The 18,364-nt window shown below is 49.5% G+C and overlaps 1 protein-coding gene across 1 annotated transcript in view; it reads left to right on the forward strand.

Moving 5' to 3' along the window:
• LOC116943359 (ras guanyl-releasing protein 3-like) overlaps positions 1-16,021 on the forward strand; it is a 41,398-nt gene extending 25,377 nt beyond the window's left edge. The window contains exons 11-18 of the mRNA XM_076067599.1: positions 182-262; positions 1,328-1,432; positions 2,481-2,596; positions 4,652-4,796; positions 8,989-9,025; positions 10,127-10,261; positions 10,515-11,068; positions 11,808-16,021. Of these exons, the coding sequence (XP_075923714.1) occupies positions 182-262; positions 1,328-1,432; positions 2,481-2,596; positions 4,652-4,796; positions 8,989-9,025; positions 10,127-10,261; positions 10,515-11,068; positions 11,808-11,993 (1,359 nt within the window). The 3' untranslated portion in view covers positions 11,994-16,021. The remainder of the gene's footprint in view (positions 1-181; positions 263-1,327; positions 1,433-2,480; positions 2,597-4,651; positions 4,797-8,988; positions 9,026-10,126; positions 10,262-10,514; positions 11,069-11,807) is intronic.
• The last annotated feature ends 2,343 nt before the right edge of the window (positions 16,022-18,364 follow it).

Genomic DNA, 18,364 nt, shown 5'->3' on the forward strand with positions numbered 1-18,364 from the left:
TAGTAGTGTATAGTGTAGTGTATAGTGTATAGTGCCCGGAGTCAGTCGCCAGGGAAAGGGAGGTCTGGACCATTCTACACAACATGCTGACGCCGCCGCCGCAATTCATATTATCGCTCTTCATTTCTGAGATGATTAATCTACCGCTCGTATACCCTCTGCCCGATTGCTACTGCTACAGGTGTCTCTGGATCTGTATTACACAGAGGAGGAGATTTATGAGCTGTCGGTCGTGAGGGAGCCTCGAAACGGCAAGGCAACGGTGAGCTCCTTCGAGTCGCTGCGATGGCTCTTTCGGCAAATGCGAGCGCCCGTCAGCGCCCGTCACCGACACGGGCGTCCACCTCCGTGCGCTCACGACAACAAAAAACTGTCCCAGTTGCGTTGTCGGCCGTCAATTATGCTGAGATGACTTTATGCAACGAATTGCTGTTCGTACACGTGGGAGGAAACCGGAGCTCCCCGGAGAAAAACCCACGCATGCAAGGGGGAAACACTCTATCCCATATAGATGGGACGGATGACATTAGTCCCACACTATGCTGTACCGCCTTCTCCTGGTGAGTCAGGGTGTGGCACCTCCACGACTCCCACGGGAAGCGAGTTCCACAGCATTAGCTCGATTCACCAACCCTCGCTGCCTCCACAGTGCTGGATTACAGGCCAGGTGCATGGCCACCAATAATCAGTGTTTGTCACCAATGCACGTAGAGATTGGAACCCAGGATCTCAGAGATGCCAGCTCAATGCTCTGACACGGTTTTAGCCCCTTGAGCCACCGTGTACAAGAACGTTATGTTCATGAAAATTAAGCAAAATGAGCATTCCTCAAAGCTGGAAGCGCCGATTTAAAGCGGAGTATCGAAATGTCTGCAATAATGTCACACATTAATTTGTGCCAAAGCTGCGCACGACACTTGGGAGGCCAGTTTAATCTGCAACTCGGATTTACAACCAGCTTCATAATCGAGGCTTTTTGTGTGTCGTTAAACCCGCCACCACCCGACGCAGCCAATTAGTAAAGGTTTGTCACGTAAACAAAACGTGTTGATTCGTTTGTTTACGTGACAAACCTGACGAGTTGGCTGCGTCGGGTGGTGGCGGGTTTAACGACACATTTATATTTGCACGATCTAACCCCAAAAACGTCTATTGTGGACAATATTTGGTCACGAAAGCCTCACTACGTGTTAAACTGAACCCAGGTTTTTATCTCTGCCTGCTCAGTGTCACCGACATAGCCATGACGAGCCCACCTCCCACTCGCACTGTATGTTTTGGCCTGTTCACGTCTCGTTCTAAGCGTATCACATTATTTTCCCATCAGCGTTCGACTCCAAATAAGCTGAAACTCTCCTTGGATTGGACCAGGGAAGCTCAGCCCAAGCCAGACCCTGCCGCCATCAATCGCCACATCCGTCAGATGGTGGAGGTTTGTCTCCGGCAGTCTCTCGCTTTACTTGCCGGCGGTGTAATGGCCAGCGCGCCGGACTCACGATCCAGACGTCGCCGGTGGTGCAGGTTTCTTAAATCCCCTCCACCTCCGTCCGCCCGGCAGTAATAAAGAGGTGGAGCGGTCAATCGTCGCGCCGCGTGTTGGTGCTCCCACCCCTGAAGTGTACGCTAAAGTAACCCCCGAGAGGAGTTCTCCAGCGCTCCTGCTAGCGGAGGTCTTTCCAGCCAGCAGTGGCGTGAGCATGTGCAGCGGCTGCGCCTTTAACCTGCACCTGAATGATCAACGCCAATCCTGCCCAGTGGCTCCATCATCAAACTGAGAGATCGTGAGCACAAGCCCCACTTGAGGGCCAATATAGTCCTTCGGTTGATCAATCGAGTGGCACTTTATAGAGCCGTGTTCTTCACTTGTGCCGATAAGACACCATCAGCGCGACGGACGTCACGCAATTCAAACCATTTGGTTTGACAGCACGATGATGGTGGGGTGTTGTCACGTGTTGTTGTTGTTGTTGTTGTGTATTGTTGGGGGCCGCACTAAAGGCCACCAGGGGCGGCCGCCAATGGCCCGCGGGCCTTGCATTGAAGCGCACTGTTATAGACAGTCAACAGGAGTCAGTGCCACGGGAATGTGGAATTTCCACTGCTGGCTTACTATTAGTGGAGAGGAGCGTTGCCCCGTGCCCTCGCAAACAGGGAGACACTTTTACTTGCGGTTATTATTTTTTTTACAAATATCACGTTTTGACTGCTGATGAACATTCCTGCTAATCACCGAATCTTTCCGTTTCTGTTGAAAAGTCAAATTATGAAGTCAAAGCACCTCCCACCCCTTTCGGGCATTCGGCTGTTGGCGTGCCTCAAGCAATGCTGTGAAAATCCCACGGCGAAGAGCGGTACTCCGTTTACCGACCACAGGACAACAACAAAAAAACGAGAGGCTGAGCGAAACCCCGACTGGGATTTGAACTTATGACTCTTCTCCGCTGCTTCAGCAAAGCCTCGTCGCTTTTCCGTTTCGCCAGACCGTGTTCAAAAACTACGACCACGACCACGACGGCTACATCGCGCAAGAGGATTTCCAAAACATCACCGCCAATTTCCCCTTCCTGGACTCGTTCTGCTTCCTGAGGAGGGATCGGTGAGTGGTGCGATGGCACCGGCGGCCTGCGCTAACGCCGGAGAGAGGGAGAGACGCTCGCGACTCCGCGCTGACTGAGCTCACAGGGCCTGGGTTCGCGCCCTAGTCAGCCACCCAAGGTTAAGCCGCTCTCTTGGGCGTGTGGAGTTAATGCCGAGCCGCCGTTCGAGAGCTCCACTTGGGGACGGGATGTTTGTGAATTCGAATGGCAGACAGGCGTTGACTCGGTCCATCACCGTCATCGGAGTCATCGCCACCATCAGCAGAGTCGTCATCACCATCATCAGAGTCGTCATCACCATCATCAGAGTCGTCATCACCATCATCAGAGTCATCATCACCATCATCACCATCATCAGAGTCATCATCACCATCATCATCACCATCATCAGAGTCGTCATCACCATCAGAATCATCATCACCATCATCAGAGTCATCATCACCATCATCAGAGTCATCATCACCATCATCAGAGTCATCATCACCATCATCAGAGTCATCATCACGATCATCAGAGTCGTCATCACCATCATCAGAGTCGTCATCACCATCATCAGAGTCATCATCACCATCATCAGAGCCATCATCACCATCATCAGAGTCATCATCATCATCACCATCATGATCATCATCACCATCATCATCACCAGCATCAGAGTCATCATCACCATCATCAGAGTCATCATCACCATCATCAGAGTCACCATCATCAGAGTCATCATCATCATCACCATCATCATAGTCATCATCACCATCATCAGAGTTATCATCACCATCATCACCATCATCAGAGTTATCATCACCATCATCAGAGTCATCATCACCATCATCAGAGTCATCATCACCATCATCAGAGTCACCATCATCAGAGTCATCATCATCATCATAGTCATCATCACCATCATCAGAGTTATCATCACCATCATCACCATCATAAGAGTTATCATCACCATCATCAGAGTCATGATCACCATCATCATCATCATCACCATCATCAGTCATCATCACCATCATCAGAGTCATCATCACAATCATCAGAGTCATCATCACCATCATCAGAGTCCATATTCTTAGTTCTTTTGGTAAAGTCACGTTGAAGAGAAACAACAAAATAATAAAATATATAAAACAATAAAAATTCTCACGACGTTTCGACCATAACACAAACGGTCGTCTTCAGGTGTCAATCATCAGAGTCATCATCAGAGTCATCATCACCATCATCAGAGTCATCATCATCATCACCATCATCACCATCACATTCTAATCTAAGTTATATTTATATAGGCCCCCTTCACTCAAGGCACTTGACAGAGCTTAAAAAACGGTAACAGAATGGGATGATTTAGTTGACAGGGGTGTACAAGGATTATATCACAGATTATATGTAACTATATTTACCGTGTCATCTATGATATAGAAATATATATCATAGTTGTATATCATAGTTCATAGATTTATATCATCGTTGTATATATATATCATAGACATAACTGCTCAACCCGAGCTAGGAATGCCCTGATACTTGCATTGGCTTTGTACTCCTGTTCGTCTTTTGTGTGGTCTGACACTGGTCAGATTAGGCCCTAAAGAAGGCTGTCTCTGGTGTAGACCAATCCGTTTTAAAGCACATATAATCAGAGCATGTTTTGTTTGCATGTTCACCACAAGTACAATATGTGGTTAATGCAGCCTTGACGCCTTGCCAATGGAATTTATTTGGCTTGTTGAACATCTTAACACCTTTGGTTCTTTCGATAAAGTCACGTAGAATGAGAATAAAATAATAAAATAACACAATAAAATTCTTGAAGCTCTGTCGTCCCGACAGGTCTGTACCTTTCACCTGAAGACGGCCGCTTGCGTTGTGGCCGAAACGTCGTGAGAATTTTATTGTGTTATTTTATTATTTTATTCTCATTCTACGTTACTTTACCGAAAGAACCAAAGAAGATCTTAACACCTCCTGCGTTTATTGCCAGGAAGGGTGAAACCTATCCTTATTTTTCATGGTCATGAACATCCTTACGCTCGCATTTTTCCGCGCACGTAAAGGATCGGTCAGGTGAGCAAGGAGGAGATGATGGGCTACTTCCTGCGAGCGAATTCTCTGCGCTGCAAGCTGGGCAAAGGGTTCACCCACAACTTCCAGGAGACCACGTACCTCAAGCCCACCTTCTGCGAGCACTGCGCCGGCTTTGTGAGTCGTCACGATGGCACCCGGAGTTTTTCACTGCAGAGAGGCGGGCCACGTGGCCCACGGGCCAAGAGTACAGAGCCGAGAAGCCTGGGTTCCCAATCCAGGTTACAGCCGCCCAGCCGTGGGCAAGCGTGCTATAGGTTAACGCTTGGGATTATGGAGACGATTTTGCTGCTGTAAAACTCCGCTTGATGAGCCGCTTTGTTGGGCTATCGCGTGTGGCCAGATCGCTTCTGAAAGATAAGTGAATACCTCCGTGGGCTTTGTCTGGTAGGATGGGGGGGATGGTTCAGTTGTGTTTGTTTGTGTTTGGGGGGCTTTGTTTGCCTTTCTTGTAGTCTTCACTCCTGTCATGTCTGGAATTCTGTGAAAAAGAGCTTTATAGCTCATCGGATTGCTCCAGGATGAATACATATTCTGATTCTGAACTGTGATTCAACTGGCCTGCCAAGTGGAGTGAATCAATGATTTCAGCCCGGTCACCAGTGACTCCATAAAAAAATAATCGTATTAAAAACGTGCCAGGGACCCGCCGTACTGCGTTGGCTAGGAGATGTTCACTCCCTCGCCTGATATACAGGAGGTTGTGGGTTCAATCCCAACCCCGACACCTGCTGTATATTTGCAGTTTGCATGTCCTCCCCGTGGTTGCGTGGATTTTTCTCCGGGTCCTCCGGTTTTTCCCCTCCACACATTTATAATCAGCATCACTACGCGTTTAGAGTCTTCGGCTGCTGCTGTAAATGCCCACGTGATTAGCCCACTTTCTTTGAGCGACCATTTGTGTCCCAGGTCACTTCTGAAAAAGAGATATACAGCTCAGTGGGCCTTACCTGGTAACATCGTAAATAAAATATCCCGTGGTCACTGCTCCCCTTGGATGTGCACCCAATTTGGCTACGATAAAAACAAACACAAAAGATGGCATCAACTGTCATGCGATAAATCATCTCACAGAAGAGTGTGTGAGACAATACCGCCTCTGAGAAATGTCTCGTGCAGCCATTCTCCAATACGTGGGACACACGGCGGTCGCAACGCTCTGCGAGTTTTCCCGAGCGGATTCTCGTTGTCTCAAGCCGTGACGCCGATGAGCGCTGCTGGCGGTGAAAATGTGAAAATGGGCCCCAACAAAAAAAAAGTCCACCGCAGATGTTGCGCGTGAATACCACGGACGCAGCCGCCACGACCACTGCCGAGATCAGGGCTTGGCAGCCTGCACAGCCGCATGCTGGCTTCCCCCTCGCTGCCCTTTAGCTTCCCCCTTGCTGCCCTTTAGCTTCCCCCTTGCTGCCCTTTAGCTGCCCTTTAGCTTCCCCCTTGCTGCCCTTTAGCTTCCCCCTTGCTGCCCTTTAGCTGCCCTTTAGCTTCCCCCTCGCTGCCCTTTAGCTTCCCCCTTGCTGCCCTTTAGCTTCCCCCTCGCTGCCCTTTAGCTTCCCCCTCGCTGCCCTTTGGCTTCCCCCTTGCTGCCCTTTAGCTTCCCCCTTGCTGCCCTTTGGCTTCCCCCTCGCTGCCCTTTAGCTTCCCCCTCGCTGCCCTTTAGCTTCCCCCTTGCTGCCCTTTAGCTTCCCCCTCGCTGCCCTTTAGCTTCCCCCTCGCTGCCCTTTAGCTTCCCCCTTGCTGCCCTTTGGCTTCCCCCTCGCTGCCCTTTAGCTTCCCCCTCGCTGCCCTTTAGCTTCCCCCTTGCTGCCCTTTAGCTTCCCCCTTGCTGCCCTTTAGCTTCCCCCTTGCTGCCCTTTAGCTGCCCTTTAGTTTCCCCCTTGCTGCCCTTTAGCTTCCCCCTTGCTGCCCTTTAGCTTCCCCCTTGCTGCCCTTTAGCTGCCCTTTAGCTTCCCCCTCGCTGCCCTTTAGCTTCCCCTTGCTGCCCTTTAGCTTCCCCCTCGCTGCCCTTTAGCTTCCCCCTCGCTGCCCTTTGGCTTCCCCCTTGCTGCCCTTTAGCTTCCCCCTTGCTGCCCTTTGGCTTCCCCCTCGCTGCCCTTTAGCTTCCCCCTCGCTGCCCTTTAGCTTCCCCCTTGCTGCCCTTTAGCTTCCCCCTCGCTGCCCTTTAGCTTCCCCCTCGCTGCCCTTTAGCTTCCCCCTTGCTGCCCTTTGGCTTCCCCCTCGCTGCCCTTTAGCTTCCCCCTTGCTGCCCTTTAGCTTCCCCCTTGCTGCCCTTTAGCTGCCCTTTAGCTTCCCCCTTGCTGCCCTTTAGCTTCCCCCTTGCTGCCCTTTAGCTTCCCCCTTGCTGCCCTTTAGCTGCCCTTTAGCTTCCCCCTCGCTGCCCTTTAGCTTCCCCCTTGCTGCCCTTTAGCTTCCCCCTCGCTGCCCTTTGGCTTCCCCCTTGCTGCCCTTTAGCTTCCCCCTTGCTGCCCTTTGGCTTCCCCCTCGCTGCCCTTTAGCTTCCCCCTCGCTGCCCTTTAGCTTCCCCCTTGCTGCCCTTTGGCTTCCCCCTTGCTGCCCTTTAGCTTCCCCCTTGTTGCCCTTTGGCTTCCCCCTTGCTGCCCTTTAGCTTCCCCCTTGCTGCCCTTTGGCTTCCCCCTTGCTGCCCTTTGGCTTCCCCCTTGCTGCCCTTTGGCTTCCCCCTTGCTGCCCTTTGGCTTCCCCCTCGCTACCCTTTAGCTTCCCCCTTGCTGCCCTTTGGCTTCCCCCTTGCTACCCTTTGGCTTTCCCCTTGCTGCCCTTTAGCTTCCCCCTTGCTGCCCTTTAGCTTCCCCCTTGCTGCCCTTTGGCTTCCCCCTTGCTGCCCTTTGGCTTCCCCCTTGCTGCCCTTTAGCTTCCCCCTTGCTGCCCTTTGGCTTCCCCCTCGCTGCCCTTTAGCTTCCCCCTCGCTGCCCTTTAGCTTCCCCCTCGCTGCCCTTTAGCTTCCCCCTTGCTGCCCTTTAGCTTCCCCCTTGCTGCCCTTTGGCTTCCCCCTCGCTGCCCTTTAGCTTCCCCCTCGCTGCCCTTTAGCTTCCCCCTTGCTGCCCTTTAGCTTCCCCCTCGCTGCCCTTTAGCTTCCCCCTCGCTGCCCTTTAGCTTCCCCCTTGCTGCCCTTTGGCTTCCCCCTCGCTGCCCTTTAGCTTCCCCCTTGCTGCCCTTTAGCTTCCCCCTTGCTGCCCTTTAGCTGCCCTTTAGCTTCCCCCTTGCTGCCCTTTAGCTTCCCCCTTGCTGCCCTTTAGCTTCCCCCTTGCTGCCCTTTAGCTGCCCTTTAGCTTCCCCCTCGCTGCCCTTTAGCTTCCCCCTCGCTGCCCTTTAGCTTCCCCCTCGCTGCCCTTTGGCTTCCCCCTTGCTGCCCTTTAGCTTCCCCCTTGCTGCCCTTTGGCTTCCCCCTCGCTGCCCTTTAGCTTCCCCCTCGCTGCCCTTTAGCTTCCCCCTTGCTGCCCTTTGGCTTCCCCCTTGCTGCCCTTTAGCTTCCCCCTTGTTGCCCTTTGGCTTCCCCCTTGCTGCCCTTTAGCTTCCCCCTTGCTGCCCTTTAGCTTCCCCCTTGCTGCCCTTTAGCTTCCCCCTTGCTGCCCTTTGGCTTCCCCCTTGCTGCCCTTTAGCTTCCCCCTTGCTGCCCTTTAGCTTCCCCCTTGCTGCCCTTTGGCTTCCCCCTTGCTGCCCTTTAGCTCCCCCCTTGCCGCCGTTAACCCCCCCCCCCCCCCCCCGTAAATCTTAAACATCATTTTCCGTAAAGATAATTGGTGAAATATGGCAGGGAATGGGGTCCCTATGGGATGCCTTGTTGACAACAAACTGTACAGTATTGTGAAAGAATAACTAACGGGTACAAACAACCAAATAGACGTAGTTGTATTCCACCACACGTGGGGACTTGTCACCCGCTGTACGCCTGCTGCTGTGTTTGTGTTCCAAGTCGCTCTGCGTTCTGAAGCCGCTCTGGAACTATTTTAATTAAATACAAACAACAAAACGGCTCTTCTTCTTTGAAAGGTTGCCGACGCCCCTGTACGAAGCTGTCAACCCCTCCTTATCAGTGCTGCCTACCTTATTACAGACCAATTCAGACCTTATCGGCCACCTTTATAAATCTCAACGTTCATCCTACAAAGTCTCGTCACAAGGGAGAAAGACAAAGGAATAGACGATTCGTTTTTCAAGCTCAATTTCCCTGTACGAGAATATGGGTGACCCGTATGGTTTTTGCAAGCTGTGCTCGGGGCAAGTGCATGCCTCGCCACGTGTACGTGTGACTAACGTTGCCCCTACCTCTGACGTCTTTCTCTTGCATAAGCTGTGGGGCCTAGTGAAGCAAGGCTTCAAGTGTAAAGGTAAACTCCTATCTCTTTTTTAATGTGTAATCCAGTGTACAATTGTCACCTTTTAACCTGTTTTTTCCCCCCCAAACTTTAAAGCACTTTGAATAAAGCGACTGTGAAAAGGATCGTATCGCCTTTGAACGGAGGCTGCTACGAATGTCAAGTCAGGATAATATGTAAGCAACTTATCTCCGATTAGCACGGTCGGCCACGTACGGTGCAAACAAAGTTAAAAACGTACATATGCACGACTTGTGTACGTTTGGAATGGGACGCCAGGAAAATGCCTCGAAGTCATAACGAAAAGTGGCCATGTAGACGTACCGTTCACCAGCCATGGAAATGTGGAATTTCCAACGATGGCTTAAGGCCGCCAACAGAGATGAACGCTTGAGCAGAAAGACAAACTGAACCTTGACTTGAACATTCCCTGGGCAAACGTAATGTTTTTTTTCTGATGCATTACGGGTATCAAGATGTGATGCTTGGGTACAGGGTGCTTGGTGAGAGTCTTGACTCACAAGTTGGCCCATCGTAAAAAAAAAAGTACAGTCTGTTCTTCTGTAACACGGCGGTGGTAGTTGTGCTCCTGAAGAACACCGCGTTATGGAAAAATCACGGTCCGTGATAAGGTGTAAGATGCGTACGCAGGCCGAACAGAGACCGAGGTGCGTGGGTTCGCATCTTGAAGCATCCAGCAGCATCCCAGCGCCTTGTGCGATGCTACGCCGAGGCAGCCGTACGACCGCTTATTCCTCCTCGCGCGATGTAGTCCCGTTCGCTCGATCGCGTTATATCCAATTCGCGTCCGCGTTATCAAAAATTTGTCCCCTCATCCATGAATCGCGTCACACATCAAATTCGCGCTATCAAAACACGCGGCGTTACAGGGGACACACGACTGTGCCTCTGCTTGGGACGTCAACGATGGCCTTCCTGTACACAGACTGGCCACCTGCCACGGGAATGTGGAATGTCCCCCGACTCAGGCTGCCACGCGAGGTGTGGGCGGCCCCGCTTCAACCGGGCCACGGAGTGCGCCGTGACTTCGCCGCTGGCACCGAATGTGTTTGTCGACGCCGTGCCCCCTTTCCCCACGTGTCTCCACGGCAGACTGCGGCGTGAACTGCCACCGGCAGTGCAAGGAGCTGGTGATGGAGTGCGCGTCGAGCGGGCGGCACGGAGTGGGGGCCACGTCGCCATCCCCGTCCCTCACGTCCCTGTCGGAGACGCCCAGCCCGGACAACGGTGCGTGCCGCCCCGCACGTCGCCCTCATACGGAGGCCACGCGGCGCGCGCACCCCTTTTTGATTCCTTTCCTAGAGGACGCCGAGCCGCCGGCTTGTGATGCTTTCCGTCGCGCGCCTGTCCTCGGAAGTATTCGATAAGGGACGGTGATTTTGACGGTCGTATTTATGCATTTCACACGGTGATGGTAAGTCACCCGCGAGAGTGGCAGACACGCGGCTGATCTTGCGCGCACGTTTCTGTCGCCCCGTAGCCCCTGACCTGTGCGCCCTGCTGAAGTCCAGAAAGGGCAGTGACGGCAATGAGAGTTCCCTCACCCTGCTCACCAGCTCTGCTCAGAGGATCTCGGTCAAGGTGCACCACTCCACCGTCAACAGGGCCTCGCAGACAGACCACTGGCTGTCCCCTCCCCCGCTTCCTAAGCGTCATCGTGCTGTAGACGCGGAGGAACCGCCCGCGTTGGAGAATCGCCTGGTTCGCTACGGGGGCCGATGCGCGCACGCGGAGCAGCCGGGCTCGGACTCCGCGTTCGCCAGGGGGAAGGCGGTGCAGAGGCTCCAGAATTCCAGGCCGCGGGTCTCGGAGAAGGACTCTCAGCTGGACTTCGGTGCCTTACCTAACAGGGTGCAGCCTCTTCCGAAGCTGCTGCTGCCCGACGCCCCGGACGCTTGGGAAATCTCTCAGCTGTGTTCGCCCGAATCCCAGCTGCAGCGTGCGGGAGGGAGAACCGACAGCTGCCTCAAATATCGGGCAGAAGCTTCCCTGCGGACACTCGTGACACACACGAAGGCCTTGCAGATGGAAGAGGTGACGCAGCTGTGTTTTACTTCTCGTGCCTTCCTTTGCTTTTCCGGCATTCGACTGCCGCACTTGGCAGAGCCCAGGTGCACATCCTGGTCACTTGATGGAAATGCGATTGAGACATATAGAGACTGGCCTCCGTCATCGAAGCGTGTCAATGGCGGGCTTAGGGCCACCAGTAGAGATGAGGGCCACCCCACACTTATTTGAGCAGGGGATGCTCTTCAGCGTTTATGGATCCCCCACCCACCCACCAATTCCAACTGCGGTCTCGTTACCTGAGACAAAGAGTCCACACGGTGCACGTAGAGCAGTGTGGACCCGTGGTTCACAGCAGCTGCACAGGAGAATGTTCACAGTAATTCTGCCAAAAAATCCCTCACGTGGCCCTTTTCCCCATCACACGGTTACGGTTCGCTCTTTCAAAAACACTGTGCTGTGCGATTGTCGCATGGCAGTCAAACTCGTGCTTTTGATCCGCGGAGCTGGAATTGTTTGCCAGATTAAGTGCAGAACCCAATTTAATGCGTGCAGTGTGAAAGAAGTTCAACATACATGTATACATAATACAATGTGTTTTTGTTTCCTTAATCGTTGGTAAACATGGTATGACCATTAACTCACACGTGAAAAAACAGTTTAATCACGGGTGGCAGTGTTGCCTTGCTCGTTGTTTGTGACCTCTGACCTCTGAGCCAACCGGCCACCGTTCTCCCAACGTTGTTCATGTTTTTATATTCCGCAGCGCTGCAAGAAGTTGGAGGGCAAGAACGCCGAGCTTCAAGAAGAGACGTGCAGGTTGCAGATGGAACTTGCTGCCGCCTACAAAAGCCTCGCATCTTTAAAACATCACATTCAGTCGATGTGTGAGAAAAGCTCCAGTTTCATCACGGAGCAGATGGAAATCCTGCAGCTAGATTACCAAGACTGACAGAACTCATGCGCCGCGCCTGTGTTTGTGTGTGTACGAATGTGACGCATCTCTGATTAGCGCGGTTGGCTACATACGGCGTGAAGGAAGTTCAGCGTACGTACATACAGGCTCCATTCGGCCCAATTTGAATAAATATCCACGTAGGGTTGCCCTGATATGGCGATACTGCGATATATCGTACGATATAAGATCCATGGTAATCATATCGTCATATGATTATCATTGCTCGTTGATTTTTTTCCTAAGTAATTCTTTACCGGGCCTAATAGTTACGAATTAGCAAGTTAATGTTCACAGGAATAATTTAAGTTTTAAAAAGGTTGTTTTAACCGTTAAATGAGCGTTTCTAGAAACGTTTTCCGGAGAAATTTATGGGTTGGTGATTATATGGCATCATCGTTTTGTGATGGCATGTGCATTATAAGTGTGATAGATTGTAAATTTACAATGATTAGGAAACTCGGGACAGACTCGTGTTGAGCGAACTACGGTTTAGTAAGCAATGTGCACTTGATATACATCAGCAAGCACAACAAAGACTAAACGTAAAATTACAAAGTTGATTGAAACTGATGTTCCGATACTCGGCGTAAATCGTGAATTGTATTATCACATCACATCACAAACAATTGACGTCCTATTCTTGGGTCTTTCGGTAAAGTCACGTAGATAGGTTCTAAGAAAATATAAAAAATAACAAAAAACGACGACGTTTCGATCGCAACACAAGCGGTCGTTTTCAGGAAAGGGGGTTAGCTTCTGAAGGCAAATTGTTTATAAAGGTTTGAAATGGGCGTAGCCCAAATGTCAGCAGCCAATGATAATGTAAGTGGTGGGCAGCCAACCCGACGGTGGTTGGTTTTCCACCAATCAAAGGGCTGCCAGGTGAAAATTAGCATGTTAAAAAGAGCTTAGCATGTTAATGGAAGATCGCAGAGCAGCAAACCAAGGGGTCAGCGCGCGAAGTGACTGGAAGCGCAAGGTTTGAAATGGGTGTAAAGCACAACTAACATCGGAAGGTGGTAGGATGGGAACATCATAGCCAATTATGACTTAAACTAGTTGATAACGTCCTTCCCATGACTGCTCAGTTTGTACCCATCTTCTCAGTTGAAATTGTGTCTGTGTCTATATATATGGATGGCTTCATGAACGAATCTTTGTTGATAGCCAGTGGGCTTGCAAAGTACTGTACCTTCGTCTTAGAGAAATCAATTTTGTGCGAGCCCACCACATTAAGATACTGCCTCACCAACACTTACTTCACCTGGAATGGAACATTCTACAAACAAGTTGAAGGTACCCCAATGGGTTCTCCCTTATCTCCAGTTGTAGCCAATGGCTTTATGGAAAAAATTGAGCCAGATGCCATCCAGGCATCCACTCTACATCCGTCCTTGTGGAAGAGGTACGTAGATGACACGTTCGTCATCTGGCCACATGGCCAACCAGCCCTGAGCCAATTCCTCAACCACATCAATTCCATACACCCAGCCATCAAATTCACCATGGGGGTGGAAAAGGATGGCAAGTTACCATTGATTAGAAGCCTTCGTGACTGCAGGATTTCATACTCTTAGGTTATTTCGGTAAAGTCACGTAGATAGGAAAATAAGTAATATATCACGACGTTTCGATCGCAACAACAATTGATCGTCCTCTACATAATGCCTCGTCACAGAGGCGTGTTTCTCTCTTTCACCCGAGGACGATCGCTTGTTGTTGCGATCGGAACGTCGTGATCTATGATTTATTTTCCTACCTACGTGACTTCACCGAAAGAACATAAGAGTATGAAATCCTGCGGTCGCGAAAGCTTCTAATCAAGATTGAACCGCCTCTACGGGGAGGTTTTCCACACAACTCGGACATAACTTCAACCGAGAAGATGATGCAAAATGTAGCAATCTTTGGAAGGACGTTGATCAACCGGGTGAAGTGTTAACTGTTGTGTTAGCCGACTCTCTGAGTTGCATTACATTTCTAAATTTTGTTAAGTTTAATATCTAGGCGTCCTTGTCATATTTCTTTTCTCTCTCTCTCACCCAAGTCCTCTTTGAATTTTATCCCCACCCTCTCGCCCCTTTACAGCCTCCCCCCCCCTCCCCCTCTATATAATGCCTCGTCACAGAGGCGTGTTTCTCTCTTTCACCTGAGGACGATCGCTTGCTATTTATGTATTTATTTTCCTATCTACGTGACTTTACCGAAAGAACCTAAGAGCAGGTTACCATTCTTGGATGTTTTAATCGAAAAGAGACCAGATGGCTCAATGGGACATTGTCTACAGGAAAGCCACCCATATGGAGGCCTACCTAAAACCTGACTCCCACCACCATCCATCCCAGAAGAATTCCCTCATAAAAACTCTACACCATAGAGCTCGATGTATTTCCGACCATCATCACCTGACCAGTGAACTGGAACACGTACACCAATTCAGACTACACAATCTGTAAATCTATCACCCCAAACATTGGGAAATAACCATCTGAGGACCCTATCAAAACCATCACCTTGCCATACATAGCAGGGGTCACCAAAAATATTTCCAAAATCATGAGCAAATACAGGATCTAGGTTCGATTTAACACAGTACATAAATTTCGTGACCTAATCCCATCTGTGAAGGATGTGATCCCTGACATGCAATACCCCGGCGTCTACAAACTAAGCTGTCTGCGGCAGTAGTTACATTGGGGAAACTAAGCGACATGTCTCGGACCGTGTTCGTGAATATAAGGCAGATCTGAAACATAATAGGACCAATACCTCAGCCGTGGCTGATCATTGTTTTAATGTGGTGGGCTCACACGAAATTGATTTCTCTAAGACGAAGGTACTTTGCAAGCCCAATGGCTATCAACAAAGATTAATGAAGCCATCTATATATACAGACACAGACAACATTTCAACCGAGAAGATGGGTACAAACTGAGCAATCATTGAAAGGACGTTATCAACCAGTTTAAGTCATGATTGGCTATGATGTTCCCATCATACCACCTTCCGATGTTAGTTGTGCCTTACGCCCATTTGAAACTTGCGCTTTCACAGTCACTTCGCATGTCGACCCCTTGGCTGCGGCTCTGTAATCTTCCATTAACATGCTAATCTCTCTTTAACATGCAAATTTTCACCTGACAGCCCTTTGATTGGTGGAAAACCAACCACCGTCGGGTTGGCTGCCCACCACTTACATTATCATTGGCTGCTGACATTTGGGCTACGCCCATTTTAAACCCTTACAAACAGTTTGCCTTGGAAGCTAACCCTCCTTTTCCTGAAGACGACCGCTTGTGTTGCGATCGAAACATCGTAGTTTTTTTGTTATTTTCTTTGAACCTATCTACGTTACTTTACCGAAAGACCCAAGAACATGAATTCCTGCAGTCACGAAAGCTTTAAGTCAAGAATTGACGTCCTGGCAATCCTATATCGACGTTGGTTTCATTAAACAATCCCTTACAGCTGCCTTCAGTCGCAAGAGGATTTGAAATCTTGTGTCCTAACACCAAGAACAGAGCCTTGGTGATGTTGAGCAGTTTCTCTACATGGTCCCCTCGACGTCCAAAGCACTTGGTCCATCGTCATCGTCATCATCGTCATCATCATCGTCATCATCATCGTCGTCATCGTCATCGTCGTCATCATCGATGTCCCGTGGCTTTAAATCCCCGCTGGCAAGAACTGTCTCGCTCCTCAAACCACTTCGCTTACGCCTCACGTCGCTTCATTGCTGCCAGGAATTCACTTCCCACATAATAAGTTATTTAATTGTGGAAACGTGAAATACACTCGGAGCCAGGTCTGCAGAGAGTGGTGGGTTTTCTCCAGACACTTATTGCTCTTGATTGTAGACGTGTGGAATATTTCAGTAAGTGCAAACATAAGACAGTGTTGCTTATCATGAACGTGTATTTATCTCCAAGCTTCGTGTACGTACCTTTCAATGTTTTGAATGTACGTGGCAAATCACATTTTTTTACGTTGCTTTTCAATATTAAAATCAAATTCCAAAATCACTCCATGCTGTTCTGGCTCGCCTCGGTATTCCATCATTTTGATCCTGGCACGCCTCGACTCGTTACAGTACCATGAACATGCAACCTCTGTGTTGTGCGTTGCAATTGTGTCCCCTGCAACAGTGGTTTTCTTATGTTCAGCGAACCGTGCTTGGTTGGAGATGACTTTAGTTCTGCTCGTACTTACATTCTAGCCAAACTGGAGTCTCCGTGAATCTCTTCAAGGATTACACTGTCACACAATTTCTGTTCCAGGGTAGTAAGTGTTATTTCGTAATTGCGTATTCCTAAAAGGTATAAAAAATGGCTATTATTCCCCATAAACTTTGCTTTTGTGACCAGGACATTGATATTTTCAAATGTACATATTTTCAATGAGAAAACGGGCGAATTTGTGTCTTTTTGTTCACAAAGTCATGAAAACAACAACATATGAATCAAAATTAACATGTATTTATACTAAAGTAATACAAAAATTACTACAAAAGATTTAGAAGTGAGTACTTTTTCGAGATTGTTCTTCCCCACAGAGAACTCGGTCCGCTGTGGTCGTGCGCCTTGGTGTCTAAATCCAGGACAGTAATTAGAACCAGCTTCATCAGGCGATAGCCAGAATTGTGGAGGATTCCTCCTGTTTCGGTTTTCCGTAGAGGGGGTAAAGGTATTTTTTAGCCCTTGCTCTCATATAAAGGAGTCATTAAATTGTCTCCCTTGAAATCCTCGACCCTGCCTGCCAGATTCAGGAATGTATAACATCGCTCAGAAGTGCCTGATCCCGCGGACATGCGAGGCATGGATGGAGTGACTAAGTGGACACATGGGCCTCCAACCCAGTGACGTGCGGTGAGGTCAATGGCTGGGGAGGCACTGGCTAGTGTCAGAGCCAGATTCACACACTGAGGGGGCGTGGCCTCACTGAAAGGGGGCGTGTCCTTACTGAGGGGGGCGTGTTAGACACGTCCCCCTCAGTGAGGCAGATGTGATGGCTGCCTCCCCCGGTGCTTTTTCATTGCAGTTTCATGACGAGACCAACGAGCCTAAATATCTTTATACACGTACGTGAAATAAGTTACCTGGAGTATGGAAGGGGAGGACATGTAATGAAGGGGTCTACAAACATTACATTGGTGACATGCTGAGATAGTAACAGGCACACGCTTATTGCCCGCGCTCCATCCAGTTACTGAGGGGTTGCGCAATCAGAGGGGAGGCTGAGCTCGCCGCTGCCTCATGTCTCGCCTCTTCCTGTATTTGCAGCGGAGCTCCGCAAATTTGGCGATTTTGACTATACAAATGATTGGAATCGTACAGAAATTACATAACACAGATCAGTGGAAAAATCTTAATATTATTTTATTTGATTATTCTTTTTTTACTTTTCGTAACAGCTATTTTTCTTCCTTGGTTCTTTCGGTAAAGTCACCACGTAGAATGAGAATAAAATAATAAAATAAAACAATAAAATTCTCACGACGTTTCGGCCACAACACAAGTGGCCTTCTTCAGGTGAAAGGAAGAAACCTGTCGGGACGACAGAGCTCTGTCGTGAGAATTTTATTGTTTTATTTTATTATTTTATTCTCATTCTACGTGACTTTACCGAAAGAACCAAAGAAGATGAATCCTTGCAGTCACGAAAGCTTTAAATCGAAATTTAACAGCTATTTTCATTGGCAGTATGACAGGTGAGGCTCTGCCTCCTCTGACCGCACGTCCTGTTCCAACCACGTCACAGTGTGTGTATCAATGCATTTGTGATTAATGAGGAATGTTTCTCAATATCCACGGATAGTACGAATATTCATCCTTTCTAGATTTAAAGCTTTCGTGACTGCAAGGATCCATACAAGGCCGCTTGTGTTGTGGCCGAAACGTCGTGATTTTTTGTTATTTTATTTTTTACCTACGTGACTTTACCCAATAGAACCAAAGAGTAATATTCATCCTGTATTACCAATTTCAAATATCATTATTGTCAGGGCCCATTGTATAAAGTTATGGTTACCAACTCCGACATAAAGAAAAACGCAATCGGATGAAACGAAAACGGGAGATGTTTAAACAATGAATGATAAATCAACGTAGACTCTCGGCTAACGGGAGGGTTGGCAACCCTCCATGTAGAGGGCAGTCTGCACAACCATTATTCAACTCTTGTCCTCCTGGCCATTCTATCCGTGTGCTGTGAAGAAGGACCATTGCCTGAAACGTCGCCTGTTGTATACGTCTCCTGTCCAGGCCACACACACACACGTGCAGTGTTTACTAACGGGGTCGCGGTGAGGGCCGGCCTCGTCACGTGGAGGGGAGGTGGACGGAGGGGAGGGGCCATGGGGGGGGTGG

Source organism: Petromyzon marinus, chromosome 17 (assembly GCF_048934315.1).
Source record: "Petromyzon marinus isolate PM22_M1 ecotype Great Lakes invasive population chromosome 17, UKy_Petmar_22M1.pri1.0, whole genome shotgun sequence".
Taxonomy (NCBI): domain Eukaryota; kingdom Metazoa; phylum Chordata; class Hyperoartia; order Petromyzontiformes; family Petromyzontidae; genus Petromyzon; species Petromyzon marinus.